This window comes from Emys orbicularis, chromosome 3, assembly GCF_028017835.1.
Source record: "Emys orbicularis isolate rEmyOrb1 chromosome 3, rEmyOrb1.hap1, whole genome shotgun sequence".
In the NCBI taxonomy this organism is placed as follows: Eukaryota; Metazoa; Chordata; order Testudines; family Emydidae; genus Emys; species Emys orbicularis.
Window position 1 is genome coordinate 202185506 of NC_088685.1, and position 27976 is coordinate 202213481.

At 38.8% G+C, this 27976-nt stretch overlaps 1 protein-coding gene across 1 annotated transcript; it reads right to left on the reverse strand.

The window, feature by feature from the left end:
- Positions 1-421: 421 nt before the first annotated feature.
- Positions 422-27976, reverse strand: B3GNT2 (UDP-GlcNAc:betaGal beta-1,3-N-acetylglucosaminyltransferase 2). Its single transcript, XM_065401202.1, has 2 exons — positions 27901-27976; positions 422-3007 (listed from the first exon to the last, which is right to left on the reverse strand). The coding sequence occupies exon 2, from the start codon at positions 2996-2998 to the stop codon at positions 1805-1807; it is 1194 nt and encodes a 397-aa protein (XP_065257274.1). The 5' UTR covers positions 2999-3007; positions 27901-27976; the 3' UTR covers positions 422-1804.

Consider the following 27976-nt stretch of genomic DNA (forward strand, 5'->3'; position numbering starts at 1 on the left):
TGACTGCCACGCTTTAAATTCATCTCGAGCTTCTTTTCAATATCCCCTTTCCATTCTGCTCAAAAGCATGGAAGTTAGTATGAACGGGTCTGATTTCCAAACCCCATGATATTTTTCCAAAGGACATTAAAAAAAAGTCATTAAAAATTATTCCTACTCTTTACTATTTAGTGTTATCTTAACTTACCTGTATTACAATGCCTAGGAAGTTAATACATAATTACCATTCAACATCTCTCTTTCTTCAGTCTCTGTTGCATTCTAGGATTAAAACAGGAATATGCTGAATAATAAACTCCTAACTGATCATAGTCTTAAAAAAATTCTTTAATATAGCTTGTTACTGAATATGCAGTGAAGTGTTTGATAGTTTTACAGCTCTGTATTAAATACGGAATATACAAGAGGCACATGAGAACTACTTAAATCACAATTTTATTTTTCAAATTCAAAAACAATTAACTGTATTTAACACGTTACATCAACAGATTTAAAATATCATGCTCTATTTAAATATTTGACTGACAACAATGTATACAAATAAAATGTTACACAAATATATTTAAGAAAATGTTTTGGTCTTCAATCTGAACAATAAATAGACAGGCACTCCTATATACACACACACAGAAGGGATCACTACTTAGAACAAATTCTCATATAGGCAACATGTGGAAATATGGCAAGAAAAGATTTCTGGAGTTTTGGGAAACATGTTGTATGACACATCATGCAATTTTCAAATCTCACTTTCAAAACTTGAAACGTTTAAGATGTACACTGTTCTCAGTTTACCATCAGTTTATAGAAGAGATCCAAACCAAGCTTTCCTGAGTGATGTGCAATTTCAGACTTCAGTTATCCATATCAAATCAAGCTACCTGATGATTGTTTTTAACACCAATACAGAAAACAAGGACGCGCCAGAGCAGCCTTTCATGTAAATAAAATGAGTGACAGACGAACTTTGATTTGTAAAGCTTAACTGAAATTCAAGACAAAAATCTGCCTATTTGCAAAGTCCAACATAAAAGCTATCCTCTCCCATACAGGTCCAGCTCTTAAATGTTATCCCATTTGAAATTATATTGTGATTTTATAAGATATAAAGTATCATTTAAAAAAAAAAAAGGTAGAGATTTAGTATCCTTTCAGATACAGGCAGACATATTTTGCACAGCAGATCACATTTGAATGAGAGAATACTGTTCAGGAGTAGCATAGGATAGAGGAAATCAAAAAACCTTTCAATAATTAGTGTAATTTCTCAAGTTTTTTTTTTTTTTTTTTTTACTTTGTGTAAAAATTAGACTTCCCCAATTTCTGAATTTTTAAGTTACAAATGCTATTTCACACAGACAAGTTTTCTCAGGAAAAAAAAAAAAGTCAGTGTTTACAGTTTCTACCACCACAATTAAAATAAGATGCACTAGCAATGAAAAGTGGGCAATCCATGCTTTCAACATTATGGTGATAGCTAACCATGAATCAATGAAGAATTTTTAGTTATAACTTCTGAAGTCTATTTTAAAATTTGTAGATGAAATCTTAAAACATAATAACCGCTAGGACAGTGGAAAGATTAGGACTAAGTCTTCATGCCATACTCTCAAAAATTTGTTATTCTAGTATTATTTTTACTTTTAGAAGTACTGGACAAATGTTTCTAGCTAATGATTTTTAAGAGAAGTAACTTTAAAAACCATTAAGTGAAAACAAAGAGGAGTTTTAAAGGTTCAGTGAAGAAATTAGACCCAATCTTGGAAAATAAATTGAAGACACTTATGCATGTTACTTTAAACATTTAACAATTTAAGTGTGGATCCTGCAAGCGTGTCCAAATCTTAATCATTTCTTGAGGTTTTCTGCTATGTACTAACATTAAGTTTGTGTAGGAACATATGTTATTCCTGTGTTTCTCTTCAATATCAAATGTTTTGAAGCCTTTGTGTTTTTCCGGAGCAAGCCCAAGTTTCTGAAGACACATTCCAGTATAAACGTCATCAATAGGATAGAGGAGGACCTGGTCAGATGCATTGTTCAGTCTTAATGCCAGATCACCAGAGTACAGAAACCCACCACCTCCTGCATATGGAGGATAAGAACCTTCATAAACACTTTCTGGAATGTAGTACTTTAATTTTTTTTCTCGATGAGGTCCAGCATCTTTGATCACATCACCTATAAATAAGTCTTTGGCTTTGTCCTTTGATAAACTCTTCAAGTAATCCAGGATCTGATGGATATTCACAAAAACATCATCATCCCCCTTAAAAATAAACTGGGCATCTGGACACGTGCTGCTGACCCATTTAAGAAACAGCACCTCTTTCAGAGTCAAGTTGAAGAAAGTGTCTCTGTAGTTCCAAAGAAGAATGTCTTGGTGGGTTTGACTCTCAAATTTCAACATGTCTGAAAGGTCAGGAAAGTTATCTTCTGGAGGGGTCTGTCCCAACAAAAAGACCCTTGCAACTGTTACATCCCCTGATTTTATTTCTTTACCCCAAGATTCCCTAATTGCTTGCCTTCTATCAAAATGTGGTATAAGTGACTTGATAGCCAGCAGCAGGAAAGGTTTATGTTTGCACTTGTTTGGTTGATCCACTAATAATGAATAATTTCTACATCTTAAATAAAGCAGGAAGTCTTTAAATCTGTCTGGCAACTTTGCAAAGTCATTAACCTCTGAAGTTACTGATGGATCAGGGTCACAGGAAATCAGAACACTAGTATTAGAAATTAAGGTTTCTTCCACAGTCATATTGGAAAGCAAGGTCAAAATGGGGTTGTACAAGAGTTCCAGCTTCTGTTGCTGTTTGTTCCAATAGGCCTTGTGAGGAGTGTATTTCCTCCAGAATTTGCTGCTGGGTATTATAACCTGTCCTTTTGTATTCTTCTCTTGACCACCACTTTTGGAGACTTCCACAATCACATAAATAAAAAAGTTTACCATCATCAGAATTCCCAGCAGCCTTAGTCTTCTGCGTCCAACACTCATTTCTCATATCTGAAAAGAAAAATGACGGTTAGATTTTATTCAATCTTTTTCAAACAGGTTTCTAATTTCATAGGAATACAAGAGGTTTTTTGACCACTTCTAAACCTCAAAGTGTACAAAAGTCAGCAAACCAAGAGTTGACATTTACACACTGAAAATGAAAAATGAATTTGTCACCCTCTAATATACAAGCTTTCTCTTGCAGCTACAGGGGTTTTGGTTCCATTAGAAATGGAAAGTTTGTCAATCAAGAGAACAAGCAATGATGGAAAGTTTTGTTTGACTTTCTAAAGCAGAATAAAGCATTTGACCATGCATCTAAATTATTAGCAAGTGATCTCTTTCCAAAAAGATTTACATGAGATAAAATGTTTGACTATACAATAATCAAGGCTTGAAAACTCATTTGCCCTCAGCAGTTGGTAAGCTTTTCCTTGGTAATAAGGTGAGCCTAAGGCTGGGTTGGTTTGAGAGAATAAGGTTGGGTGGGGTAGGGTTTTTTGTTGTGTTTATTTTTGTTTTTTGTCTTTTTGTCATTAAGTCTCTACCCCTTATGGTTGTGACATCTTTCCAAATGTGAACCGCTGCAGAGCTCAATTTTTGAGTCTACAGTTTGTCACTGCCCCTAGCTTTCCCAAGCAGAAGCCAAATGAAATTGACAAGCTTGGCCAGTTTCAAAGCTGCTATTCAGCTCTGTGTAGGCAGCAGTGAACCTTGTTTATAATTTTGAATTTCATTCTCCTGTTGGGGAAGAAAATGAGTTGTACCAGAAGGTAGTACTAGAGTAATCTGTAGGAGAGAAGGACTACCAAAAAGAATAAAGGAGGGGCAGTATAGGAAGCCACTTTCCTAGTGTGGCAACCAGAAGGGTAGGGAAAGTAGCTAAAACCCTCCTTAACTCCCTTGCAGGGAGGATTTACTACTCTTCTCCCCTCCCCCCGCCACTCTCCCAGGAAGCTCTTGAGAAGAAGAGAAATTGATCCCTCTTCCTTCTAGCAGCTAGACAATTATGGGAATGAAAGCTTTGAGTTTCTCAGACATGAGAGGCTGAGATGAAAGATGAGAAGTATCTATAAGGCTGGTTGGAATTCCTGTGCCTTCCCTATGCTGTAAGCTGAGCTTCTCATCAGGATGTTGTCCCCAAACTCACTTGTACTCCCTCCTTTCCCTCAAACATATCTTTTATACTAGCCTCTGATAAATAGTAAGAGCCCTGTGGATTCTATAATTGAACCCAAACTAATTTCACATTTTTTCTGTAGTCCTATCAAAAAAAATTAAACAAAATAATGAGTTAACAATTTACATTATAAACCTTGCAGCAACAGCTTGTCAACACTATTAAGGACTTGTGTAATATACACAAACGCCCCTACCTAACAATACCCACATTATGCAAACTACATGAACATTCTAAAGAGACACCAACATAAGTGGGACATTACCCAAAACATAAGACCATATCAAATTATACATCAAAAATTTTAGAAAACTAGTGTTTCTTTCATTTTCTAAAGCGCTAACAAGGACACCCAAGCTAGCAGCAGCCAATGTAATGGGGGAGAGAGACCTGCCATGTCCCTTCCTATCCCCCTCCCCAGAGGGAGCACCAGAGTCAGACAAGAGAAGCCATAGAACAGACCTTATCAAGGTTGTCAAGAAGATTTTTTCCCCCTTTCTTAAAGACACGGTACCTACTAAATAGTTTTCTTCCCTCCTCTGGCAGGAGTCTTAAAACAATAATCTACCATCACACAATATTGTTTCCAAGCATATATTTTCATCTATCATATGAAATGAAACAAATACTTTTAAAGTTTTGAATGTGTTGGCTAGATATTTTATCTAATTTTCTCCACCCATTACTACCTTCTTCTTGCTGTGCCTGTTAGTACATCAAATTACACAAGTAACACAAAATACCAGTTAATAGATTACATCAAGGATTCTCAAACTTCATTGCACTGCGACCCCCCTTCTCACAACAAAAATTACTACACGACCCCAGGAAGGGGGACCGAAGCCTGAGCCTGCCTGAGCCCCGCCGCCCCAGATGGGGCAGCAAAGCCAAAGCCCTGCCAGCCTGAGTGAAAAAGCCAAAGCTGAAGCCCCAGGGCTTCATCCCTGTTTGGGGGGGCCTGTAACCTGAGCCCCGCCCAGGCCTGAAGCCAAAGCCCCAGGCGGTGGGACTTGTACTTCAGCTTTGGCCTTGGGAGGCAGGACTCAGGGTTCAGCTTCAGCCCTCGGCCCCAGCCAGTCTAATGCCAGCCCTGGCAACTCCACTAAAATGAGGTCGCGACCCACTTTGGGGTCCCAACTCACAGTTTGAGAACCGCTGGATTACACTGATGCATATAAAATCCAAAAGAGATGAGGTATAAAAAAAACAAAAACAAAAACAAAAAACGAAACTGTGCTAGAGATCACTGAAGACAAATAATTTATCCTCCAATATGGCCTGGGAAGTTGTAGCACAAGTTATCACTAATATAATAACTGCTTGGGACTCAAAGATTGACAATATGGAAACCAAAACAGACACATAAGAAATAAATGAGCACTATAAGGAAGTGCAAGAATGTGTTTCAGGGATGAAAGGGGAACTACATTTCGGATAACTAAATCAGACAGCTGAAAAACTGGAAGACAGAGAACCAAATTAGAAGGAAAAAAAAAATCTAAAAGTGGATGGTAAGCAACTTATATTCTCCTTTGAAAATTTCACTCTTGCTGCACATAAAATGTAAGTGAAAAATGATAGGATTAAAATAGGACAAGCACAGAAAGTCAAACCACTCTTGGAAACAAACGGAAAACTCACAGCGTTTACTAGTCAACAACCAAACCTGCCCACCATAATAATTTTCAGGGCTGGGCCTGTGTGACTTTAATTCGCCCCCTTGTGTGTATACAGTACGATACAGTCTTGAATTATTTTATTGAATACTATTTTTCCCCCTCACAGGACTCCTGCCTCATTCAGTGCACAGGATGGACCATGCTCTCAATGAGCACCTTTTCAATATTTTGTTTTCTCCTCATTCAATGTGTGGCCCCACACAGTTCAAACCCTACTCCGAAGACAGAATTCTTGATTTCCTCATGGGCTTTTGCTATGGTGCTCTTCATTATAGTATCGGAGTGCTTCAAAAGCATTAATGAATTTATTTTCACAACACCCACCAGGTATGGCTATGGGGGTGGTATTATTCCCATTTTACAGATGAGGAATTAAGGCACAGAGAGAATAAGGTCAAAAGTGACTACTAATTTTGGGTGCCCAATTTGAGAAGCCTCGGATCAGATTTTGCAGAGTACTTCAATGCAGCTGTGGGCTAGTGTACACCGGCAGCACTTTAACGTGGCTTGCATAGTCACAGCGGAGCACTGAGAGAGAGCTCTCCCAGCACTCTGAAAAACCTACCTCCACAAGAGGCGTGGCTCCCAGCACTGGTGCACGGTTTACACTGGCGCTTACCAGCGCTGAAAACTTGCTGCACTCAGGGGGGTGTTTTTTCACACCCCCGAGTGAGAAAGTTGCAGGGCTGTAAATTGCCCGTGTAGATAAGCCCTGTGAGTGGTCAGCACTTCTGCAAATCAGAATCTATGGTCTCAAGTTGGGCATCCAGAAAGTGAGGCACACACAACTGGCAACCACATGTAAAAAGTCTGATTTAAGTGACTTGCCCAGTGCCACACAAGAACTCTATGGCAGAGGTAGGGATAGAATCCAATCTTCCAGGGTGGCATTTCACAACCTTAACTATGAGACCATCCTTGCAGGAAATGAAATCTTTTCCCTCATTCATTACAAACTTCTTCAAAAAATAAGACAGCTCCCCACGCTCCCAGCAGACATTCAAGGCTTCCCAGAGTGCCCACCTGGCAAGCTCCCCAGTGAGCAGGATGCCAGGATACTCAGCTTTCCAAGCAATCTGGCTTCCCCAGGAAGCAAGGCAGCCACATCCCCAGGTGGCTAGCTCCCGAGATTGCCGGGCTCTTCAGCCAGCTTGCCAGGGAGCCGGGTGGTTAGCTGGTCCAGAGATTTTTTTTTAAAAATTCTGTTTTTTCTGAAACTGAATTTTTCAAAAAAGTTTCTGTTCTGTAGAAAATTTCTCATTTCTGACATTTCGTTCTAAATCAGACTCAAATCCATTTAATAAATGTGACTTTTCCATGGGATGGAAATTCCAGTTCCTGCACAACTCTATTCACTACACAACCGTGATTCACCTCTAGAGCAGGTCCATCTTGTGCACTGATTAAGGTGGGGTGCTGGAAAAAAATAGTTAGCCATCATGTAATTAAAGACTGCATCATAATATCTATGCACAAGAGGAGTGAATTAAAGTTACACAGGCAACCTTAATTCTGGTATTCCCTAACTTTTAAGTGCTTGCGTGTTTGCCTTTGCAATCATAATGTTCTTTTAATGTAATTTTTTGGTATTTAATTTCCTAGGATTTTAATAAAGTAAATTGTTTAAACAGATTCCATCATGTAGCATCACATTAACACACACACACACCCATTGTTCATCAGCAGAGTTGGAACCTCTAGAAATGCTGCCACAGACCTTTGCCACTTGAGCTAAGAGAGAAACTGATGGCAATAATAGATTGTTATCCTCTATGTAGACCAGCACTAGAGGGAGGTGGCACACTTTGTCAGTGGGTTTTACAGATATTTGCTGACAGCAGATAAATGGTGAAACTCAGGCTCAGAAAGGAAGGGTGCTTTACTAAGCATGTGTGAACTACAATTCCCCGCCCCCAAAAATCTTAACTTAGCCAAAAAAATGATGGATTTTCACAGGAACAGCAAAAGGTACATCCTTGACACAAAGTCCCTGCTCCAAAGCTGGGCTAGAGCTTCTCAAAGAAAAGGTCACCAGAATTTTAGCATTGCAAAACAACATATTTTCCCCTAGCCTTGTTCTTGGAAAAAGCCAAACTATTTTGGCTGACACTTTCCAAAAACAGTCAACCGAGGTAGACACCAAGCATGGATAATTTCCGTCCAACTGGTTAAACTCTGGCAACACGGTAAGCAACTGAAAAAGGGTCTTATAATGGGAAATGTTGGTCAATCTTAATAGTCAGTATTGCTGGCCCCATCTATATTCACATCAGCAAATTTCATAAGAACTGCCCGACTGGGTCAGATCAATGGTCCGTCTAGCCCGGTATCCTATCTCTAACAGTGGCTAGTACGAGAGTGAGAGAGAGATTGCACAGAACAGGGCAATTTTGGAATGATCCACCCATGTCTTCCACTCCTGGCTTTTAGCAGTCAGAGGTTTAGGGGTGCCCCAATCATGGGGTTGCATCCCTGACCATCTTGGCTAATAGCCATTGTTGGGTCTATCCTCCATGAACTTATCTAGTTCTTTTTTGAACCCAGTTATTCTTTTGCCCACCACAACATCCCATGGCAGAGTTTCACAGGTTGACTGTGCATCGTGTGAAAAAGTACTTCCTTTTGTCTGTATTAAACCTACTGCCTATTAATTTCAAGTGACCCGTTTTTTGTATTGTTGGAAAGTGTAAATAACACTTCCTCATTCACCTTTTCTATACCATTCATGATTTTATAGACCTCTATCTCTTTCTCTCTCTCTTGATCACACACACACACACACACACACCCCTCTTTTCTAAGCTGAACAGCCCTAATTTTTTTGGTCTCTCCTTGTATGCAAGCTGTTTCATACCTCTGATAATCTTTGTTGTCCTTCTCTGAACCTTTTACAGTTCCACTATATCTTTTTTGAGATGGGGTAAAGAGAAATAGACACAATATTCAAGATGTGGGTACACCATGGATTTATATAGTGGCATTATATCTTCTGTCTTATTTTCTGTCCCTTTCCTAATAGTTGCTAACATTCTGTTAAGTCTTTTTGGCTGCTGCTGTGCATTGAGCTGAAGTTTTCAGATAACTATCCGTGGTGACTCCGAGATCTTTTTCTTGAGTGGTAACAGATAATTTGGAACCCATCATTTTATATATATATATATATATATAAAAATAAAATTGGGATTATGTTTTCCAAACTGCATTACTTTGTACTTATCAACATTGAATTTCAGCTGCCATTTGGCTATCCAGTCACCCCGTTTTGTGAGATCCCCCTGTAACTCTTTGCAGCCAGCTTTGAACTTAACTATCTTGAATAATTCTATATCATGTGCAAACTTGGCCACTTCACTGTTCATTCCTTTTCCACATGATTAAATGAATACACTAAACAGCACAGATCCCAGTACAGGTCCTTGGGGGACCCCACTGCTTACCTCTCTCCAGTGCAAAAACTGACTATTTATTCCTACACTGTGTTTCCTTCGACTTCAATGTATTTTAATTACTGTTATACTACTGTTGCTGAAGAGAATATTCTAAGGACGGCAGGCACCAGCAGCAATCACTATTGACAAAACAGATTCAGTTATAGTTCATTGTGGGATAAGTATAAGCTATTTTTAAAAGCAGAGTTCCATGCAACAATGCAAGTTGTGTGAAATATTTTGTTGAGTAATAAAGATCTAATAAAGGAAATTAGAATTTTTTTAATTAAAATTTTATGAACATACTGCTTTTTTGTTGTTTCTAACTATATAATTTACATATAGTATGATTAATAAGTTAATGGCTTGCAAGACAGAAACAGATCACCAATTTTTTTTAAACTACAGCAATTAACTCGAATACATATTTCTTCAAAAAAGTGGTTTAGTAGGCAGAAGGAAGAGAGCCATTTGAACTCTTGTATTATTCACTATACAGGATAACAACTATATACTGAGTCACTCAAACTAAAAAGGGAAGAAATTTAAAATGGAAGAAGAAAATGTTCTTTTAAAGGGTAAGTCAGTAGAACTCATTGCTGATGGATTATAATTTTGACAAGTAACTCAGTAAGTTTCATAAAAGACAGCAACTGCAGTTACACTAGATAGACTTTACAATTTTAAAACTTCATGCTTGAGGACATAAGATGACGTAAGGTTGCCAGCCAACCGGGGGAACTGGATTTACAACTCCAAAACCAGTAACACAGTCCACCACATATGTTTTTCCATGGTGTAAACTGGCACCGCTGTGTCTTAAGACCACTCTTGTTTTCCATCTGGTCTGTTGATGTTGCACTAACTGACCAAAATGCTAATGGTGTGAATTTTGAGTTCGGGCAGCTTGCCAGCAGCAACAGCTCCAGCAGCATAAAATGTACTAGAACAGTGTTTTTTTGCCACTTATACTTAAGTAGTAGCAATCTGAGCAGGTCATGTGGACAGACTTTACTGAAGAGGTTTTAACTAGAGCCAGTGAGGAAGAGGAGGAGTTAGTATCATGGAAAACCTTTGCCATTCAGACTAGGTGACCATAATGGTCTTTTCTGTCCTTAGAATCTATTATAAGAACAAGAAGTAAGCCCAGAGGAAGACCGTGTGCTTCTGACTCAGTCTTTGTCTACACTGGATACTTTTACATCAGTGTAGCTACACTGATATAGTTGCATCAGTGCAAACCCACAACATAGACACATCTACCACTGTTTCAAATCAAGGAAAAATGCACCAGCCCTGTTGCACTGGTATAAAAAGATACATACACTAGGGATCTACACCAGTGTACCTTTGCCAGTGAAAAGTGTAGATAGTACCTCAGAAGAAATAAGAATGATCCCTGCTGCCAGCTGCATAAAAGAAAGAAAAACCAGTAGATTCTATACCTTCAGCAGTAGTCAAGGACTGGTGTAGACACAAATTTCCATCTGCTTAGCGAACATTTAAACTGTTTTGAAAACACACCTTTAGTTAAAATAGTGCAAGTCCATGGGTTGATAAGGCCTGTGTCTGTGCCTGGATTCTGGAGTTTCTTTATGACCCAACAGGAGCAGTGACAATCATCTATTTCAAGCTTCTTTTTTTGGTTTCATAAGGGAAGTACTACATGCAGAAACAGATACAATCTGCTGCTGAGGGTGCACAGTAGGGATGAGTAGGGCAGGCAAAAAAGGAGGCGGGGGAGGAGGAGAATACAGAAGAGAAATGGCTAGCATAGTAGCTTAGTGGCAGTACATTTAAGTTTGGTACTGAACTATATTCCTCTCTCTTTGGGCTGGGAGCACTGTGAAGGCGGTGACTTGAGAAAGAAAGAGGAATACTGGCTGCACTAACACCTGTGAGACTAAATGAAAAACATCTAAACCTAAGTTGATAGGAGGGTAGCTATAACCCATGACCCCAATTCAGAGGCACAGTTCTGAAAACTTCAAAATAGAAAGAGAAGGAAAAGGAGACAATTGTCAGAAACCTGGCCACAGCATTCTTGATTACCTAAATGCCTTTTTCTAAATTTCAAGAAACTACAGAAACCACAGTACTCTAGGAAGGAATTAAGGTTTTTAGCAAACTTTTGTTCAAGGTAAGGATGTACTTCAGCAATATTTTAAAATGGTGATAAGCAAACTTGTAGACAAGGGAGGTATAAAAAAAGGAATAGTTTGGGAGAAGAGTTACGGTAAGTTCTGAATTAGGGAGGGTGACTGTGGAATCTGCAATGAGACAAAAAGGACTTAATTTTTATAGATTTTTAAGGCCCCACTGCAATCAACTAGTTTGACCTCCTACCTCACGCCATAACATTTCACCAACTAATTACTTCAGCAGTCCAATAAGTTGTGGTTTAACCTGTAGGACTGCTTGATTTAAAGATTTCAAGAGATATAGAATCCACCTCATTCTTCAGTAAGTTGTTCAATACCCTGAATCATTAAGTTCATTACACCTTGATTCTGAGTTATATGGTTAATGTTTGAACTGTGTTTACCCCTTAATACACTCCCCTTTTGTTGTAAATTAAACACTTGACTACTCTAGCAAGTCTATCACAATGACTGGTTACCCTACTATTAAGTTGGTAACTATCCAAACTATGTAGCCCCTCTCCCCTGTGGAAAAAAGCCCAATGCTCTATAAAACGTTCTGCATTACACCACATACCTAGCCAATAGTTCTCACCTTTGAAAAATTTAGTAGGAAGCAGTGATCTAGCCAGAATCCTAGTTTTAAAAAAAGCAAGCCAAAAAACTTAAGAATTGGGGCAATACAAAGTAGTGTCATCCAAAGTGAAAGTCAGAAATTAGAAGTCACAGAGGGAAAACAATGTAAAAAGGAAATGCTAAGGACAGAATTTTAAGGGGGTCAGGGAGGCAAAATTAGTTTTTCATCTGTAATTTCAATTTATCCTAGAAGATTCACCTCTCTGGACAGACATCCTAACTCTTACGTACTCGTGTACAATCTAGCAGAATTAAAGCAGAGTTCCTCTTTTTTCTCGAAAATGAAAGTTCTTCCTGTCTGCAACTAATCTTACCGTCCCCAGACACACATTTACAATGTAAAGGACACACATAACTTGAATCCCTTCCCACATAGAATCTGCTCCCAATGTTTCTAACCCTTCTTGTCCTTTTCAGCATTACTATTTTACCTTTAGAAATCAGACGAGCAAGACTAAAACCAGTGCTGAAGATGAAAAGTGTCCCTTCAGTTTATACTATGCTATTATGTTTTCTGGATTATTTAGTACCTCATAGCATGGTGCCTGAAAGTATATTAAGGATTGTATATTCATATATTCTTAGCACCTAAACTTTATTACTCAGCCTGACCAGTGCCCATGGAAAACTAGGGCAAATGGTGAGATGTTGTCTGAGGACTCATTCTTTATTCATTCTTTACTTGTCTGGGATGTACATGGCTGAGCAGGAAAAAAGTAATTTATGTTTATATTAATCATTTTCCAATACTCAAGCAAGGTATTCAGTACAAAATGAGTTTAATAAGTCTTATTTCTACTGCATATTCTTTTGAAAGTATTTTGCAGTTGTAACCCAGTACAAATATCGATAGACAAAAATTTGTTTTTATTCCTCTGCTGGGGATCTCTATTCTGGATGTAGTTTATAGGTATTTATGTCCAAGCCACTGACAAGAGAGAGTTGTTAGATGAGAAATGCGACTTACACTAATTTAGCTTAATTAAGCTCAATCAGTACAACTAAATGTAAAACAATTTAAGTGTCCATTCAAGGGCCTACTGTGATTTAACTAAAATGGATTTAAAAAATGACTTATGTTAAATCAGTTCAACTTCTGTATGTGGACAGGACCTTAGTTTTACTAATTTGCCCTTTGGATATTATGCATTTCTCATCGATTAACACACTTCTTTTAGTATTCTCACGTGTTTCTTTCTTTCTCACCACAGTCATTTTAGCCTTCTCAGATTTGGTTTGGGGCACTCTGATTCTCCTCCAAAGACAGGAAGACATCTGCAGAAACATCTGTCTTCTTCCGCACAAAACAGCTTGTGCATCTATCCCTCCACTGATGAGAATGGAACACTCCCCCCTTTGGAACACAATGCTCTTCCATAAATCAGTGAGACCAAAGGACAATGTAAGGAGTGTCTTACTCTGGTACCATCACTTCCCTGTACTGTTAGTATTTAAATTCTCAGTCCATCCTGTACTAAAATCTTAGAGGGAAATCCCGACCAAGATTTATAAAATTGATTTTATCATAGCTCATCTTTCCTGACATTTTATAGGCAAAACTGTCTTGGGTCCTTCAGCTGGGGTGTCACCATGATGTAGCCCATTTGGAGAATAATATATGGAGAGATGGGAATTCCAGAAGACCATCTTAGAAGTAAAAAAGAGGGGAAACCCACAGATGCACAGAATCTGAAGGGATGGTGGGGTCAAAGATCCAGAGTAAAATTAACTAACCAGACGTTTAAGGAAGAAAGCATTACTTGGATTTTAGCTATTCCTACCAACTTCATCAAGGAAGGGATAACAATGGAGATTTTACCCCATTCCCCTCCAAAAAAAATTAAGTTAAACGTCCATATCTAAGTTATTCCATTATATGATTACACTCAGCATACTTTCTGTAACATTAACAGAAGAAGTGTTTTATTGCCCAGCTCTAGTATCACTGACCTTAAAGATTGCTGGCAGCTGTATAAAAACAAGAAAAAGAATCCAGTTTGACCTGAACCAAAAATAAAGATTTTTGGTAATCAAACAAAGTCAACAAAAGTTACATTTTGGATCAAACTAAACATTTTGTTTCTGGGCATTTTTTACCTCTCTTAATAAAAGCAAAGGAGATGCCGGGCTAGATTCACAAAACTGGAAGAGAAGGTGCCCCCCCTCATACCAAATAGACCAGTCATTAGGACACTCACCTGGGATATGGGAAACCCAGGTTAAAATTCCTTCTCTGGAAAAGGGACTGAATGCAGGTCTCCCCCCTCAAAGATGAGTGTCTTAACCATCAAACTATATAGGCTATTCTGGGGTAGGCCTCTCTCTCAAGCCCTCCCGTTGAACCCATTTCACTTTGTATAAAATACCTATATAGTCTCTGGACCAGAAAGATTGAGAACATTGAAATACGGTGTACGGTGGAAGATTTATATTAACACCTAAATAACTTTAATTCCTAATTATCACTTTGGATAAAAGAATACTTCAAGATTCAACACATTCCTTCTTTCAAAGAAAGCATCAGAAGTCACTATAAGCACCCCTGAGCCATCCCAGAAGTTCTCCAGCAAAGGTATTGAGAAAGATACTTGACATTTGTGAGATTTCCAAAGTAAACAAACAGAAATAAAAACTTTTCTTTAAACAAAAACAGGGTGGATTTGATTTAAATCAAATTGATTTAAATCACTAGTCAGGAAGAGTCAATTTAATCATGGATCTCTACATAAAAGTGCATTCTTGTTGGTTGTTATAACCTTAATACATATTCTTCACAACTCAGAGATAGATGTAGGTTTCATTTTTAGAAGGTACACACTATACATTTTTAAAGTGATTTATTTTGAAAACTTTTCAGATTAGTTTTACAGCTATATCAGAAAATGAATGATTGTTTGGTTATTTCATTTACCAAAGATAATTGAAGCAGATATTTATGAAGACACTGGGGGTGAACTATCTCCAATTCAACAGGTTAATCATTAATATTTGGAGGATTTTCTTGCCATGCTGTATTAGGAGGAGAACGTCACCGGACATTTAAATTGTTTTATTTAACTAAAACAACAACATTATGTATTCTGGATTTTTTCTTCAACAGCAAACATATAATATTTGAACAAAACAAGCATATGAATTTTTGAAGTTAGTTAAACATTCAAGTTTTTTAAAAACAGGTTTGTTTTTGTTAAAACTGTTTTTAACTAAAATAGTTAAATTAAATTTAAAAAAAATACAAAAATTAAAATCGACTACGTCAGCCAGGTCAACATGAGAAACTTAAAATATTGGCTTCTGCAGCTATCTCAGTCGTCTTCACCTTCATTTTCCTGTTTGTTCATAATCTGGAAAAGAAAAACAAGCTTTCCTGCTTTTCCAGGTCCCAAATGATTTCTCAATTTGGAATGAATTAGTCCAAAGGAAGAAAATATTCTTTCTACACCAGCAGAAGAAGCTACTGCTGTTAAAAGTGAGATGATCACTTCAACAGTCTCTGAATCCAAGTGCTTAAGTGACTTCCACCAGTTCACTGGTGTGACTTTCTTTAAATCATCATCATCAGCAAACATATATTTCTTGAATGGTTCTTATTCCCAAACTGGGTCTCTTTTACGGCCTGCTGTCATTATAGGTTTTCCCTTCTAGTGAGAGAATGTATGGAAGATCTCAAATCAATGAAGGCTACACTCAGAAAGACCTCAAGACTTATGGAATATGATGCTCAAACAGTTTCACTTTTGTTTCTACTGCCTGTCCCTCCCTTCTCACATTTATCTCCAGACTTCTTCTCCTTGTCCAGATCTATTCCACCCCCAACAATCTTCTATTCATTGAACTTTTTGAAACTTCGCTCTTTTAAAGAGAGGTGAGGGATTGACTCTCTGTACACAAATTTGCAGAGGGCAATAGGGTTGTGGTCTGTTATTTCTCACCTCTATATAATTTATTTAAAAACATTTTTGCTGTTAACAAGCATGTTATCTTGGAAAACACAAATCCACAGTTTGAGAACTGCAAAACTAAGCATCTCGGATGGTACCTTCTAGACTAAGCAATGAGTCCCACAGGGTAGATAGAAAAATTAACCTAAATAATCTTTACAGAAGCCCCTGGAACCCCATAAGATTGGATCCCTAATCCATGAACTATTAGAACTCATTTACAAAACTTTCCTTAAACATTATATGGATATATTGTCTCATACTATAAAATTAGAATTTATAATCCCTATTCCATGATGAGATATCTTTGAGCTATAATGTATCTTAATTAAAACTTTAGATGGATTTTTTTGATAAAATGCTTTTTGAGGAAAAAAACCTACAGTAATTGAAATTGGATTTTTTTAATTTAAATTTAAAAAAATCTGATTTTATTTATTAAAATATTTGATTTTTATCCACCCTGAACAAAAACGAAATCACTTTCAGACATTCATGCATTACAACAAAAAGGCAAAATCTCAATTTTTAAAAAATACTTTGCAGGTCACACAGAAGTCTCTCATACAACCAAGAATGCACCAATCTCCTTAACCATTAGACCATCCTTCATCTCTAATTCCACCTCCACATATTCAAATATTTCTCAAATTCCCATCTTCCTGCAGCACTAAAAAAGTAACTTAGCAATGCTTACCAATTCAACTAAGGGAGTCTTATCTTCTCTTGTGTGGAGGACTGGAGTAGATCCACAAACTTATTGGTTTGTTCCTGGATATTCTGAGAGCTTTCACCACCTTCTTAAGAAGCCACTGAAATCACCTGAAGGGCACCTGGAGAGATGACTGCCTCATCTGGGAAAGATAAGGATATGGCCTGTGGAGATGGGTGCTATCTTCTCAGGTTCTTCCTCTTGGTGTTGAAGAGGAGAGGTCTTGAACAGGGGTTGCAGAGGCACAGGGTCAGCTCTGGATGCTGTAGCTGAAGTAGACAGTCTCTTGTATTGCTCAGTTCTGCTCTGGAAGTATCACAGGCCGCAGTGACCATGCTGGAACTGGTTGATATGGTCCCATTGCCTAGAGTCTAAGAAATCAATGCCTTTGTTCTAATAACAGAATGTCCCAATACCTAGCTCCAGTGTAAGGTCTCAGTCCATATATGATGATGTTGTGGACACTTTTGAGGCGAGCATATGTTTGAGGCTCTATCATCATCAGAGACTTTCAATGAGGCATAGTCCGGTTCCACTAGAGGAGCCAGGTCCTTCAAAGTAGAGGATAGGGCTATGGGCATCATTAGTGCCAAGGAAGTTTGATGTCTTGGTGCTGACACAGCTGCCAATGTTTGTAAGAGGGGTGATTCTGACTCCAGAAGAATTAAGAGGTCCTTCAGTGCTATAAACCTCTGGGATGCACAAGTGTCTCAGTTCTGATTTCTCCCTCAGCACCAGTTCAGGCTTCCATGCAGAGGCTGATGGTACAGCACACAGTGTAGAAGGCAGCAGTACCAGAGCAGGTTGTGGAAGTGCTGATGTTGATGCTACTGTATGAGCTGCTATAGGTGCTGAGTTTCTTGCCGATGATGGAGGCTTTGGCAGTACCACCTTCCCTCTGCCCTGCCAGAGGTGCTTCAGTGCCCAGATGAAGCTGAACTTCAATGGCAACTGCTCAGACTGAGTGGTGTCAAGGGAAGGCCCTGGCTCAAGCTCTTAGTGGGAAAATGGTTCCCTGGCTTACCACTTCCTTAGACTTTACTGACATATTGGTGAGTCTCAGCTCCCAGGCTCTTGGATTCTGAGGGGCCACACAAGGAAGTGTGTTTCAAAGATCCCAGGTCAGATGCCGGCCTCAAAGATCTATTCTTTAAGATCTGCAGGCAGGATTCCCTATCCTCTCTCATACGTGAGTTGAAGAACGTGCAAACTGAACATCTTCCAGTGACACACAATTCCTTGAGGCCATCAAGACACAGGTCCATCAGTCAGGGGCACTGTTCTGTGATATACACAGCAATACTTAAAATTAGGGGACCTGGAAGAGGCCACTCTGGATCTAAAACTACATTTAAAATAGAAATAAGAATGCTTAAAAACACCTCAAAACACTAAAATAAAAACTTGCCAATGGGCAAACTAACTACTAAAAACTAGAGTAACTACACAGGTAGAATAGTTGCTGGCAGTCACATGGACAGCGAGCACTCAAGTCTCAAAGCCGAGAGGAGAGGAACCGAGTAATGGCTAGCGCACTCCGCCATTATATGCCCTCAACGTGAAGCATGAAGAGTCTCAAAGTGCATGTCCAGATATCCAAAACACTGCACACTTAACAGCATGAGTCACCTGAACACTAGTAATGGAATGTACCATATATACTCGTTCATAAGCCAAATTTTCTAAGTAAAAAAGGGAAGCACCAGAGAAGGGGGTGGGCTTATGAATGGGTATAGAGAGGGAGAGGTGGGACACTGCCCCTCCTCCCAACAGAGGGAGCAAGGAGAGGCAGCACTGCCAGCAGAACCAGAAGGGAAAAGACGGGGCCAGAGTATCTCTGCTTCTGGCCATGCTGCTCTCCCCCCAGCCTCCGAAGCAGCTGCAGCTCTGGGGCTGACAGGCTGCAGCGGTGCAGCTCGGCCCCGCCCCCCAGAGCAGGCTGTGGCCGAGCCGCCCGGCCCACCAAGGCCCGCTGGGGCCGTGCCACCTGGCCCAGCCCGCTGGAACATGCTGTGGCTGCGCCGCCTGGTCTGGCCCACCGGAGCAGGCTGCGGCCGCGCTCCCCAGCCTGCCGGAGCAGCTCCAGCCAGGCCAGAGACATCCTCCCCTGGCCCTCCCCAGATAAGGTGGGAAGGGGTGGGATGAGAAGAGTGTGGGGGTCCCAGGCTAGGGTCATTGGGGGTGGTCACAGGGGTTACTCCCCTCACCCCCAGCTTCTCCCCCCCCAAAAAAATTTCCCCACCAGTTGCTGTCCCGGCCTGTCAGGGTAAGCAGCTGGCATGCCGGGACACTTTGTTTACTTAGGTTTACCACCTTGCCTGCAGACACTCGAGGTAAACAAACCATCTCAGCCCGCCAGTGGCTTATTCTGATGGCCTGGGAGCCAAAGTTTGCTGACCCCTGAATTATAGGGTCGGCTTATGAATGGGTCATAAACATTTTCCATGTTTACTTATCCATCTTGGGGGGGGGGGTCGGCTTATAAACGAAGCGGCTTATGATCGAGTATATACACTTATGGACAAGCACTCGAAGGAGAATATTTTCTTCATTTCAATTTATTCAACTAAATCAGTTCAATGACTAATTCATTCAAAGTTGAGAAATGACTGGCAGTTTAGAAAACAGGAAAAGCTTGTTTTCCTTTTCCAAACTATGAATAAAAAAGTAGGTGTAAGTGGATGAACTCTACTAAAATCATGAAGGACATGGTGACCAGAAAGAATCAGTTTAATTCACTACCTACAGGTAGTACTTTCTTTCTATAATAAGTCATAAAACATGTTTTGATAATTTTTCTTATGTATCCATCACTTTTAAAGTTTTTAATTAACTAATAAAAACCATTTTACAATGCTGTATTTGTGATTTAACGGGCTTCAAATTTCTACCCAAATAGCGTGTGAGACAAATCATAAAGTTGCACCAGTTTAATTAAAGGTTTGAATGGTTTAAATCAACTTGGTTAAAACAGTGCAAAAAATTGTGGGGACACTCTTACTTTAGATAAAACCAGGTTTAACTTGCATCAATTTTGTTGTCAGAAATAAAGAGGTTGGCACTGGTTTAAAAACCAATTTAAGTTGTTGCAACTTTCTTGTGTAGGCATGGCCACAGTCTCCTACACATTCAGTCCAATACCATGTAGACTCTGCATTCACTTTAAAATATCGAAAGAAAAAAATTACAAAATACTTAAGTCATGAAGTCAACAAACTATCCAACTATGAATAGTTATGGATTAGTTTGAAATGTTTAAAGCTCACTATTTACAGCCTTTTAAAGGTGCATTTTGAGACATATAGTGAAGTATGCCATTAACCATAAAAAAAAGATGCACATTACGCTCACAGATTTCTTGCAACAACCTTAACTTTGGCCATCAGCCAAGAAGAAATTCTGCTGCCAGACTGAAGTAGTAACACATTATTTGTCTAAAAGATACACTACCACGATCTTTCGTTCCAAGCTCTAACCTACTTTAATCAGATATTAAAACAATGTCTAAATAATCTAAATAATTCTCTCCTCACCCATCCCACAACTAAAGCTATCACTTTATCAGTGACATTTAAAAACAAACAAACTTTGTTTTGATCATGCATTGCCCTTTGGTGGTCTGCAGTTGCAGTTAAACACTACTCTCAAAGTAGTGCTGACACTGAATTCTGGTGCATAAGTAAATAAAAACAGCAATATTAATATCAACTCCAACTTCAAAACAAAGAAAAACCATATTTACCAAATAAAACTCAGTGAAGGGGAAAATGGTCAAGCTCTTAACAATATTATATAAAACAGTTGGAGGGAAGTAGGAAAGAATGCAAAGACTTCAAAAATGCACTTTAGGATAATTTCAAATACAAAAACGAACAGAAAAAAATCCATGTTCAAACAAAACTTACTTGATTGCCAGTTATATTTTTAAATATGGAGCAAGCAAATTTTCTACTCTTCAGCAATGCCGTTCATGTACTTTACATCCAAAATTGGAAACACACAGAATATAGCCTATACTGCATTACATTAGTTTCACAAGCAAATGTAAAAATTAATCCCTTTTCCCCCTGCTTTCAATTTAAAATAAAATAAAATTATAATCTGTTTGATTAGTTTATGATTATTGAATGTAATCAAGGTCTAAAAGAACCAATTGTTTTTCCTCAGTTTCTATACTCTTGGAAATAATCTAGGCACAAGTCTACTAAGGCATTCTAAGCAGGTGTTTGTAAAATTTAAAATAAAACTATTGTATCATATCACAGTACTTTCCCTCCTCCACAATCGACCGCCCTCAATATCAAGGCCATCATCTTGGTGGCAAAGAACAGGACAAGAATCTGCTTGGAGCCATTCAAAGCCAATCTAAGCTACATTTACAATCAAGTCTGAGGTCCCCATTTCAACATAATTCTGATTTGCACTGCAAACAGGACTTTATCTCTTTTACGTAGCCAGGCTAAAAGCCTTGGCTGTTTCCAACAGAATTAAGATCCATTCTTCATTACAAATTGGAACCATGTTGTAAGCAGGTCAGGGGATAACTGTGTTGAAACTGGATCCTCTGAATGCAGTAATCGCAGTGTAGAAAGGTGCTTAACTGGCTGAAGGGATCATTGAGCAATCCAGAACATTTTCAGATTCCTCTGAGATTACTTCTTCTCCTGAGCACGTCTTGCTGACCTGAGGAGCAAGATGCTGGGGATCACGTATTTCACATGTATGTCCCATACAAATGTTCAGAGCAATACCACCAGGACAATGCTTGAAAAATTAACTTGACACATACAAGCCAGAAGTTGCCATGAAAGTTGGGGATGCCCCCCACCAACATGGTTTATTTAGGGGCAACACCATGGTAAGAAATCCAGGCTCCCTGCCCTCCTCCACCCATAATGCTGTTGGAAAGGAAGGGTGCTAGGATTCCTATCTGGGTGGTACCCCGACCTAAAGCATCCTGGTATCAGCCTCTCACCAGTAGGTTTCTGATATATATTAAATGTCCATCCACTGACTACTGGAAGGAAGAAGGAGCTTTCCACTTCCCATACTTCTACCCCTAAATTTGGAGAAGTTAGTTAACTGCTACTATCCTTCCCCTCAGCATCCATTTCTTTGGATCCTCACTTGTGAATAACTCCAGTTTCATATCTTCTCCTGTCCTCTAGCCCTCCAAGCAGCAGCAAAGTGAAGTTAACATAAATACCAGATTTACTGCTGTGTACAGGATTCTGAATAGCAATAGTGAATCTGTAGAGTTTTGTCAATTTCACTTTGCTGCTTAGGAAATTTATGAGCAGCAGCAGGCAGGCTATAGGTATCTGCAGATTTAGAAAGGCACCACTGCATCAGTTCATATTCATAAGATTATCCTTACAACCATAAGGGTTAAATATTTTTCTCCTTCGTTGTTTAAATTTTGCAGAAACTGATGTTTAGCCCCTCTGGTGAGCACCTCAGAGAAAGTTTTCTTCCTGACATTGGTATTTCAAAACCACCAGGCTGGGTCATAAAGCCTTCAGCTGCAGATAAAATACATATGCCATATTAAAGAATCTCAGTTTAAAAATCAGAAATATGTATTAGCAAAAATCAGTGACCGATAACCCACTAAGAACACACCAAGTGTATTCAAGTTTTGATCTAATACATGTGCCTTTCATAGTAAGTAACTTATGGCATATCTTCTTATTCCTCAAATAGATTGTTTACAGGTCTACTTTGAAAGGTTTTGAGTATTCTTATTTATAAATATAGTATATGCTGCAGCTAGAATTACAGACTTTTTGACTGTGGTAGTGGGGGTGAGAAGTTAGAGAATAATTCATGTAAGACTAAGGCCTGATCTACACACAGATCTTGTACCAGTATAATTATTTGCAGCTAGAGGTATGTTGGGGTGGACATAGTTACACAAGTATAAAAGAGCCTTATACCAGCATAGTTTATTCTCAGTCACAAAGGAATAAGCTGTATTGGTATGCTAATAATACTTTTATGCTAATATAACTGTTTCTACACTGGGAGGGGTTTGTACTACTTTAACGATACCTGTACAATTAAGTGGTATAACTTGTGTGGTTTGACAAGGCCTAAGGATAACTTATTTTGTTAACATGAAGGAATCACCAATAAAAGCCATGGGTTTTACTACTTTGAGCAAGTTTTCAGTTACGCTTGAGTGAAACACCAACAATTCACAATACAAAACCTTAACAGATAAACATTTTTTCCTGAACAGCAATTCAACAAGTTCTGACTATTAAAGTTACAAAAAGACTAAAAAAAAGTATTTTTCCAAAACAAAACAAATCTTTTTGCTGACCAATCTGATGAAATGATTTCATCAATTCTCCCTTTGCGTTAAATAAACCAAACACCACACCCGTCATACTCTGGGATTTCCCCCCCCCCTCTTATTTAAATGCTAATTGCTTCTCATGAGGTTTCTATTCAATCATTCTTTTGCACAATTCACCATAGTACATTTTAATGATCCAGCCCTTTCACTGCATTACACAGGTCCTGGAAAATTGTGAAGGTTTATGTGCCTCTTTTAAGCCCAAGGTCCCTGATTCCCCATCCACTGAAATCAGTGGAAAAGCTCCCATGACTTGAGAGATGAAGGATCAGGCCCAAAATCCCTATAGAGTATTTCTATGACTAGAGGAACCAAACATTGCTCTCACATCTGTTTAGATGTGTATAGTCCAATTTGCGGTCAATGACTTGTAAGTTTTGTGCTAAAATGAGAAAAAAATAGTTCTTAATATGTTCTCAAATGTCACTCTTCCTTCTCCATTCCAGTTTACTGCCAGTACTTTTCTTGTAGGCAAATAGAAATTGCATCACTGAGTGACAGCAGAAATGGATAAAATATAATACATATCCCCCATAAGGTGACAATATGACATAACAAATGTATATTGACAGACAGACTAAGTTATAGTGGATTTTAATTGTATTCTTTCCCAGAAAAATACACATTTCTTACTAATTATGTAGCCAACATTCATTTAAATGTAGATCTAGAGAATACTGTATTTTACACTGTACAAAATATCCAATATTCAATGATTCCTTGTGTACAAAGCACGAGGACCCTAACATTTTGTTAAATAAATTAGAAAGGTTTTATGCAAGAGTTCCTTCAAAGAGGTATTAAAGATTGAAACAAAACTTAAAACTGAGCCTGTTTTTATTTGTTTAAAAGATCTTATGGATATTTTGCTTTTTTTTCTCCTTTCCAAAGTCAGCACTCAAGTAACTGAACAAAACACTATACATATACATGAGAGAAAAACAAAAATAAAAAAAGTCAGCTTTACACTTTTAGGTTATAAGTAACAGCCAGCCAAAAATGTTAACATAAAAATGTACAGACTGACTGCATATTTTAAAAAGCTCAAACTACCAGACACCAGTTAAATTTGTTTCTTATGTTGTTTCCACTATGAAAAAAATATTCTGATGGAATTAAATAAAAACTGTTAAACCACCATATCTGCATAGTTGATTAAAGAATATAAAAAAAAAAAAAATAGGAAAGCCAGCGATCATTCTTGTTAGGTCCATCCTCAAGAAAAATTCAATTTTCAAGCAAATTTTTGACAGTATGTCTTTTGTTTCTCTCAAGTTACGTAAAGAAAAACCAATCCCTGACCTTAAATATTTTGACTAAAAAGGATAAAAGAATAGTACTCAACAGTATCAAACGCTTAGCATAACACAAGGCAGGGTTGAAATAGGCAAAATGCAGGTCTAGAAAATCAAGTTCAGTCACCCTGGATTGCGTTTTGCAGTGTTATTAACAGTCATGTGCCATCAAAACATGGAATGTGGCAGTGTTTGGGATATGATCCACAAAGCTGAAGTAAAAGCTCCTCCTGTCATCTAAAGCAGCAAAGATTTCTCAACACACTCTGGACAAATGCAGATGTCAATAATTAAATCTAGCTACAGAGAAAACAGGGTGACAGTTCAAAATAAAATCCTGAATAATAATACAAATTTAAGAAAGGATTTTAGATTTAAGAAAAAACTAGCAGAAAATCTGAAATGAAATGGGGACTAAAAAAAGTGGTGTTATAGTGTGCAGCTATACAACTAGTATTTTAGGGGATAGTGCTCTCTTATTTTTTAATCTGTAATGCAAACCTAACCTGAGAAGCTATACAGCATGACTGTAGGGAACTCAGCAGTTTGCATAACAAAAACCACCACATAATATTTAAAGGAGACACCACAACATGCTATGGTATTGAGAACACTGGCCTTGCAAGCTTCTTCCCCTAAGATCTCACACCATTTCAACTATATGAGTGGGAGCACTAGGGTAGGTTGCCTATTTTCTCCACTGTCATCTAACCCTGTTCAGAACGGGTCTAGACTCAGTGGTAAAGTCAGTGACAAATAGTCTAAAATAGTCCTACCACAAGTAGAACTGCACCAGCAGGTTGTAAATGATAGGTGATTTTAAGAACAATCCCCATGAAAACAAGCTCTGTAGTCAGATCCTCTAAAATAAATCTCTCCTAGACTCACTTCTTCCAAACCACTGATAAACAGACAAAAAACCTTAAAGCCCCAATCCCACAAATTTTTATGCTCAATGGGGCTTACTCAACATGGGAAAATTAAGTATGTGCATAAGTATTTGTGGGATTGGGACATAAAAATATGTTCGCCTAGTACATCTTGTCTTATCTTTATCCCTTTAGTTGTAACCTTCCCATAACAAAGACTACCATTATATCTGAGTCCTCCTATCCAACACCAAGAATACCATCAGTGCTTAAAAAAAACAACAACGGATACGCACTGAGTTTGCCACCAATAGTCGAGAGAACACATTTCAGGTGCTATTACTTATCTTGCAAGTAAAAAAACCAATCAAATCTTTTTGTGATAGCCAGTTCCTTTACTTTCTCAAAGGCAAATAAGGACACAAGAGAAATTGAGCATCACTTACTGGACAGAGCACTTGACTAGGTGTCAGGAAACCCAACCTATTCCCTACTCTACCACTGATCTGCTGTACAACCTTCAGCAAGTCACTTCACCTCTCTATACCTCAGCTTCCCCTTTCTGAAATGAGGATAACAATATTTCCACTCCTTTGTAGAGAGCTTTGAGATCTATGGATGAAAGGCGCTATACAAAATTATTAACTATATTCAGTGATTCATAAACCCACTCATCTCTGTTGTGAAACTTTATCACAGGAGATATAAACAGGCAGGTAGTAATAGCATGAGATATTTAAAGAGAATCAAGTAAAAAAGTAGGATTTGCCTTACCTACCAAAAGCCCCCCAGTATTAGTCTCAAGCTTATTCACAATTAAACAATATTAAAACATAGGAGAATTAAGGAGGAAGACATCCATATTATCTATGATATTTGGATTAAAGGGACACTACCATTTTTAAAAAGTCAGACTTCATCTAATTTAAACTACAATTTCTCTGTATTTTTTATTTACTGTGTACATCTGACAGCACTTGGGGCCGGATCCAGATCAATGCGAATCCTTTCACCGACATCAAAGGGCTTTGGATCAAGTCACAGTCAGTTTAAATTAAAACAACAAGGAGTCCGGTGGCACCTTAAAGACTGACAGATTTATTTGGGTATAAGCTTTTGTGGGTAAAAAACCCACTTCTTCAGATGTTTTTTACCCATGAAAGCTTATGCCCAAATAAATCTGCTAGTCTTTAAGGAGCCACCGGACTCCTTGTTGTTTTTGTAGATACAGGCTAACACAGCTACCCCGATACTTGACAATCAGTTTAACTGTTTTCCCTCTATACATAGTCAGTTTCCCATTTGTTTGTTGGGGGTCTCTCTCTCAACTGTGAAGGAAAAAAAATCTGAAAACAGGAAAACTTGATTGTGAAACCACAAGAATTATCAGGGAGAGAAGGGGAAAATGTAATTCCTGAAACTACTTTTAGGTTAGTTTTTAAAAACTGACTAGAATGCAAGTTGACAGTGTCCCTTTAAAATGAAAAATATATATATTTGTGAACTAATCTAGGAGTTTTCTTCAGAGGAGTTTTATATTCATCCTTTCACTGCAATATTAAAATTGCTATTTAGCGAGCATTATAATACATGTAGCCTTTTTAAATGTAGATTTTTAGTTTTCCTGAATGTAATCACTTTCAGTGAGTCAAAATCAGGCAGGGACTTTAATGTTAAGTTTAAAAGCAGTGTATGAACTCAAGTGAGTCCTCAATTCATATCACTCAGCCAAACATCAGAGTTAATTATTAAGCTCTTGCAGGGTGGAATATTTTCTGGAGGTCAAGCTAGAGGGTTTCTTGAGTAACTTTCATCATAAATTTTCCCCAGATGACTAAGGAATTGTGTGCTGCACTGCCACATTCAGAGCAAGTAATCTGATGTCTCCTAACAGAGTACAATATGTCTCAAGAAGGACTAAATAATGTGATTTCATTAAGGAACATATACATTCAGGACAAATTCTGCCAAGAGTAGCATTTTTCTTCCTTTCAATATACACAGAAGCATATTTTATATCCCTAAAGACTTCAACTCACCAGAAATCTGTTTTAAGGACCTAAATTTGGGTAACAGAAACAGAGGAGAACTAACATCCTGCAACTTGCTGACTTCTATAGCAGTGAGAAACGCCCCAATGTCACAACCAAGGAAATCCAGCGTGGGAGGGGGGTCCCCCCGCCCCCCAGTTTCTATCTGCCCGTGTAGGTCCTTGCACAACACCCATCGCGGTCACATCCTGGTGCCCGCGCTTTCCCCAGACGTGTTCAGCCTGCCCGAGAATCCCCCGCCCCAACATGTAAAACGCGAAAACTTAGATTGGCTGGTGCAGATGTCATCGCTGTCGGCAGATTTCAGGTAACTTTCCACAGCGAGGAGGTGAGTTTGTTACAGCATCCGCCGCAGCCGATGCTGCGGTTTCACTTCTAGTCTCACACCGGCCTGCCAGCCCCAGACCCCACCTTGCCAGCTGCGTATCAGCCGTCTCGTTTCGGCCTGAAACCGTCCGTGGGCAACTCGGGGGGAGCGGGGCGGCGAATCGTTACGGACCCAGGGGCCTGTCAAACCCCATTTCCCTCACCCCCCCCCCCCCCGCCCCGTCCTCTTCCTCCTGGACGCGCCGGAGCCGGGATCTGCGGTGTAAACAGCCGCGTACGCACCTTGCCAGACAACAGCTGGGCTCCGCGTCGCCTGTTCCTGTGGCGCTTTCCGGCTCCACCATGCTTCTCACAACGG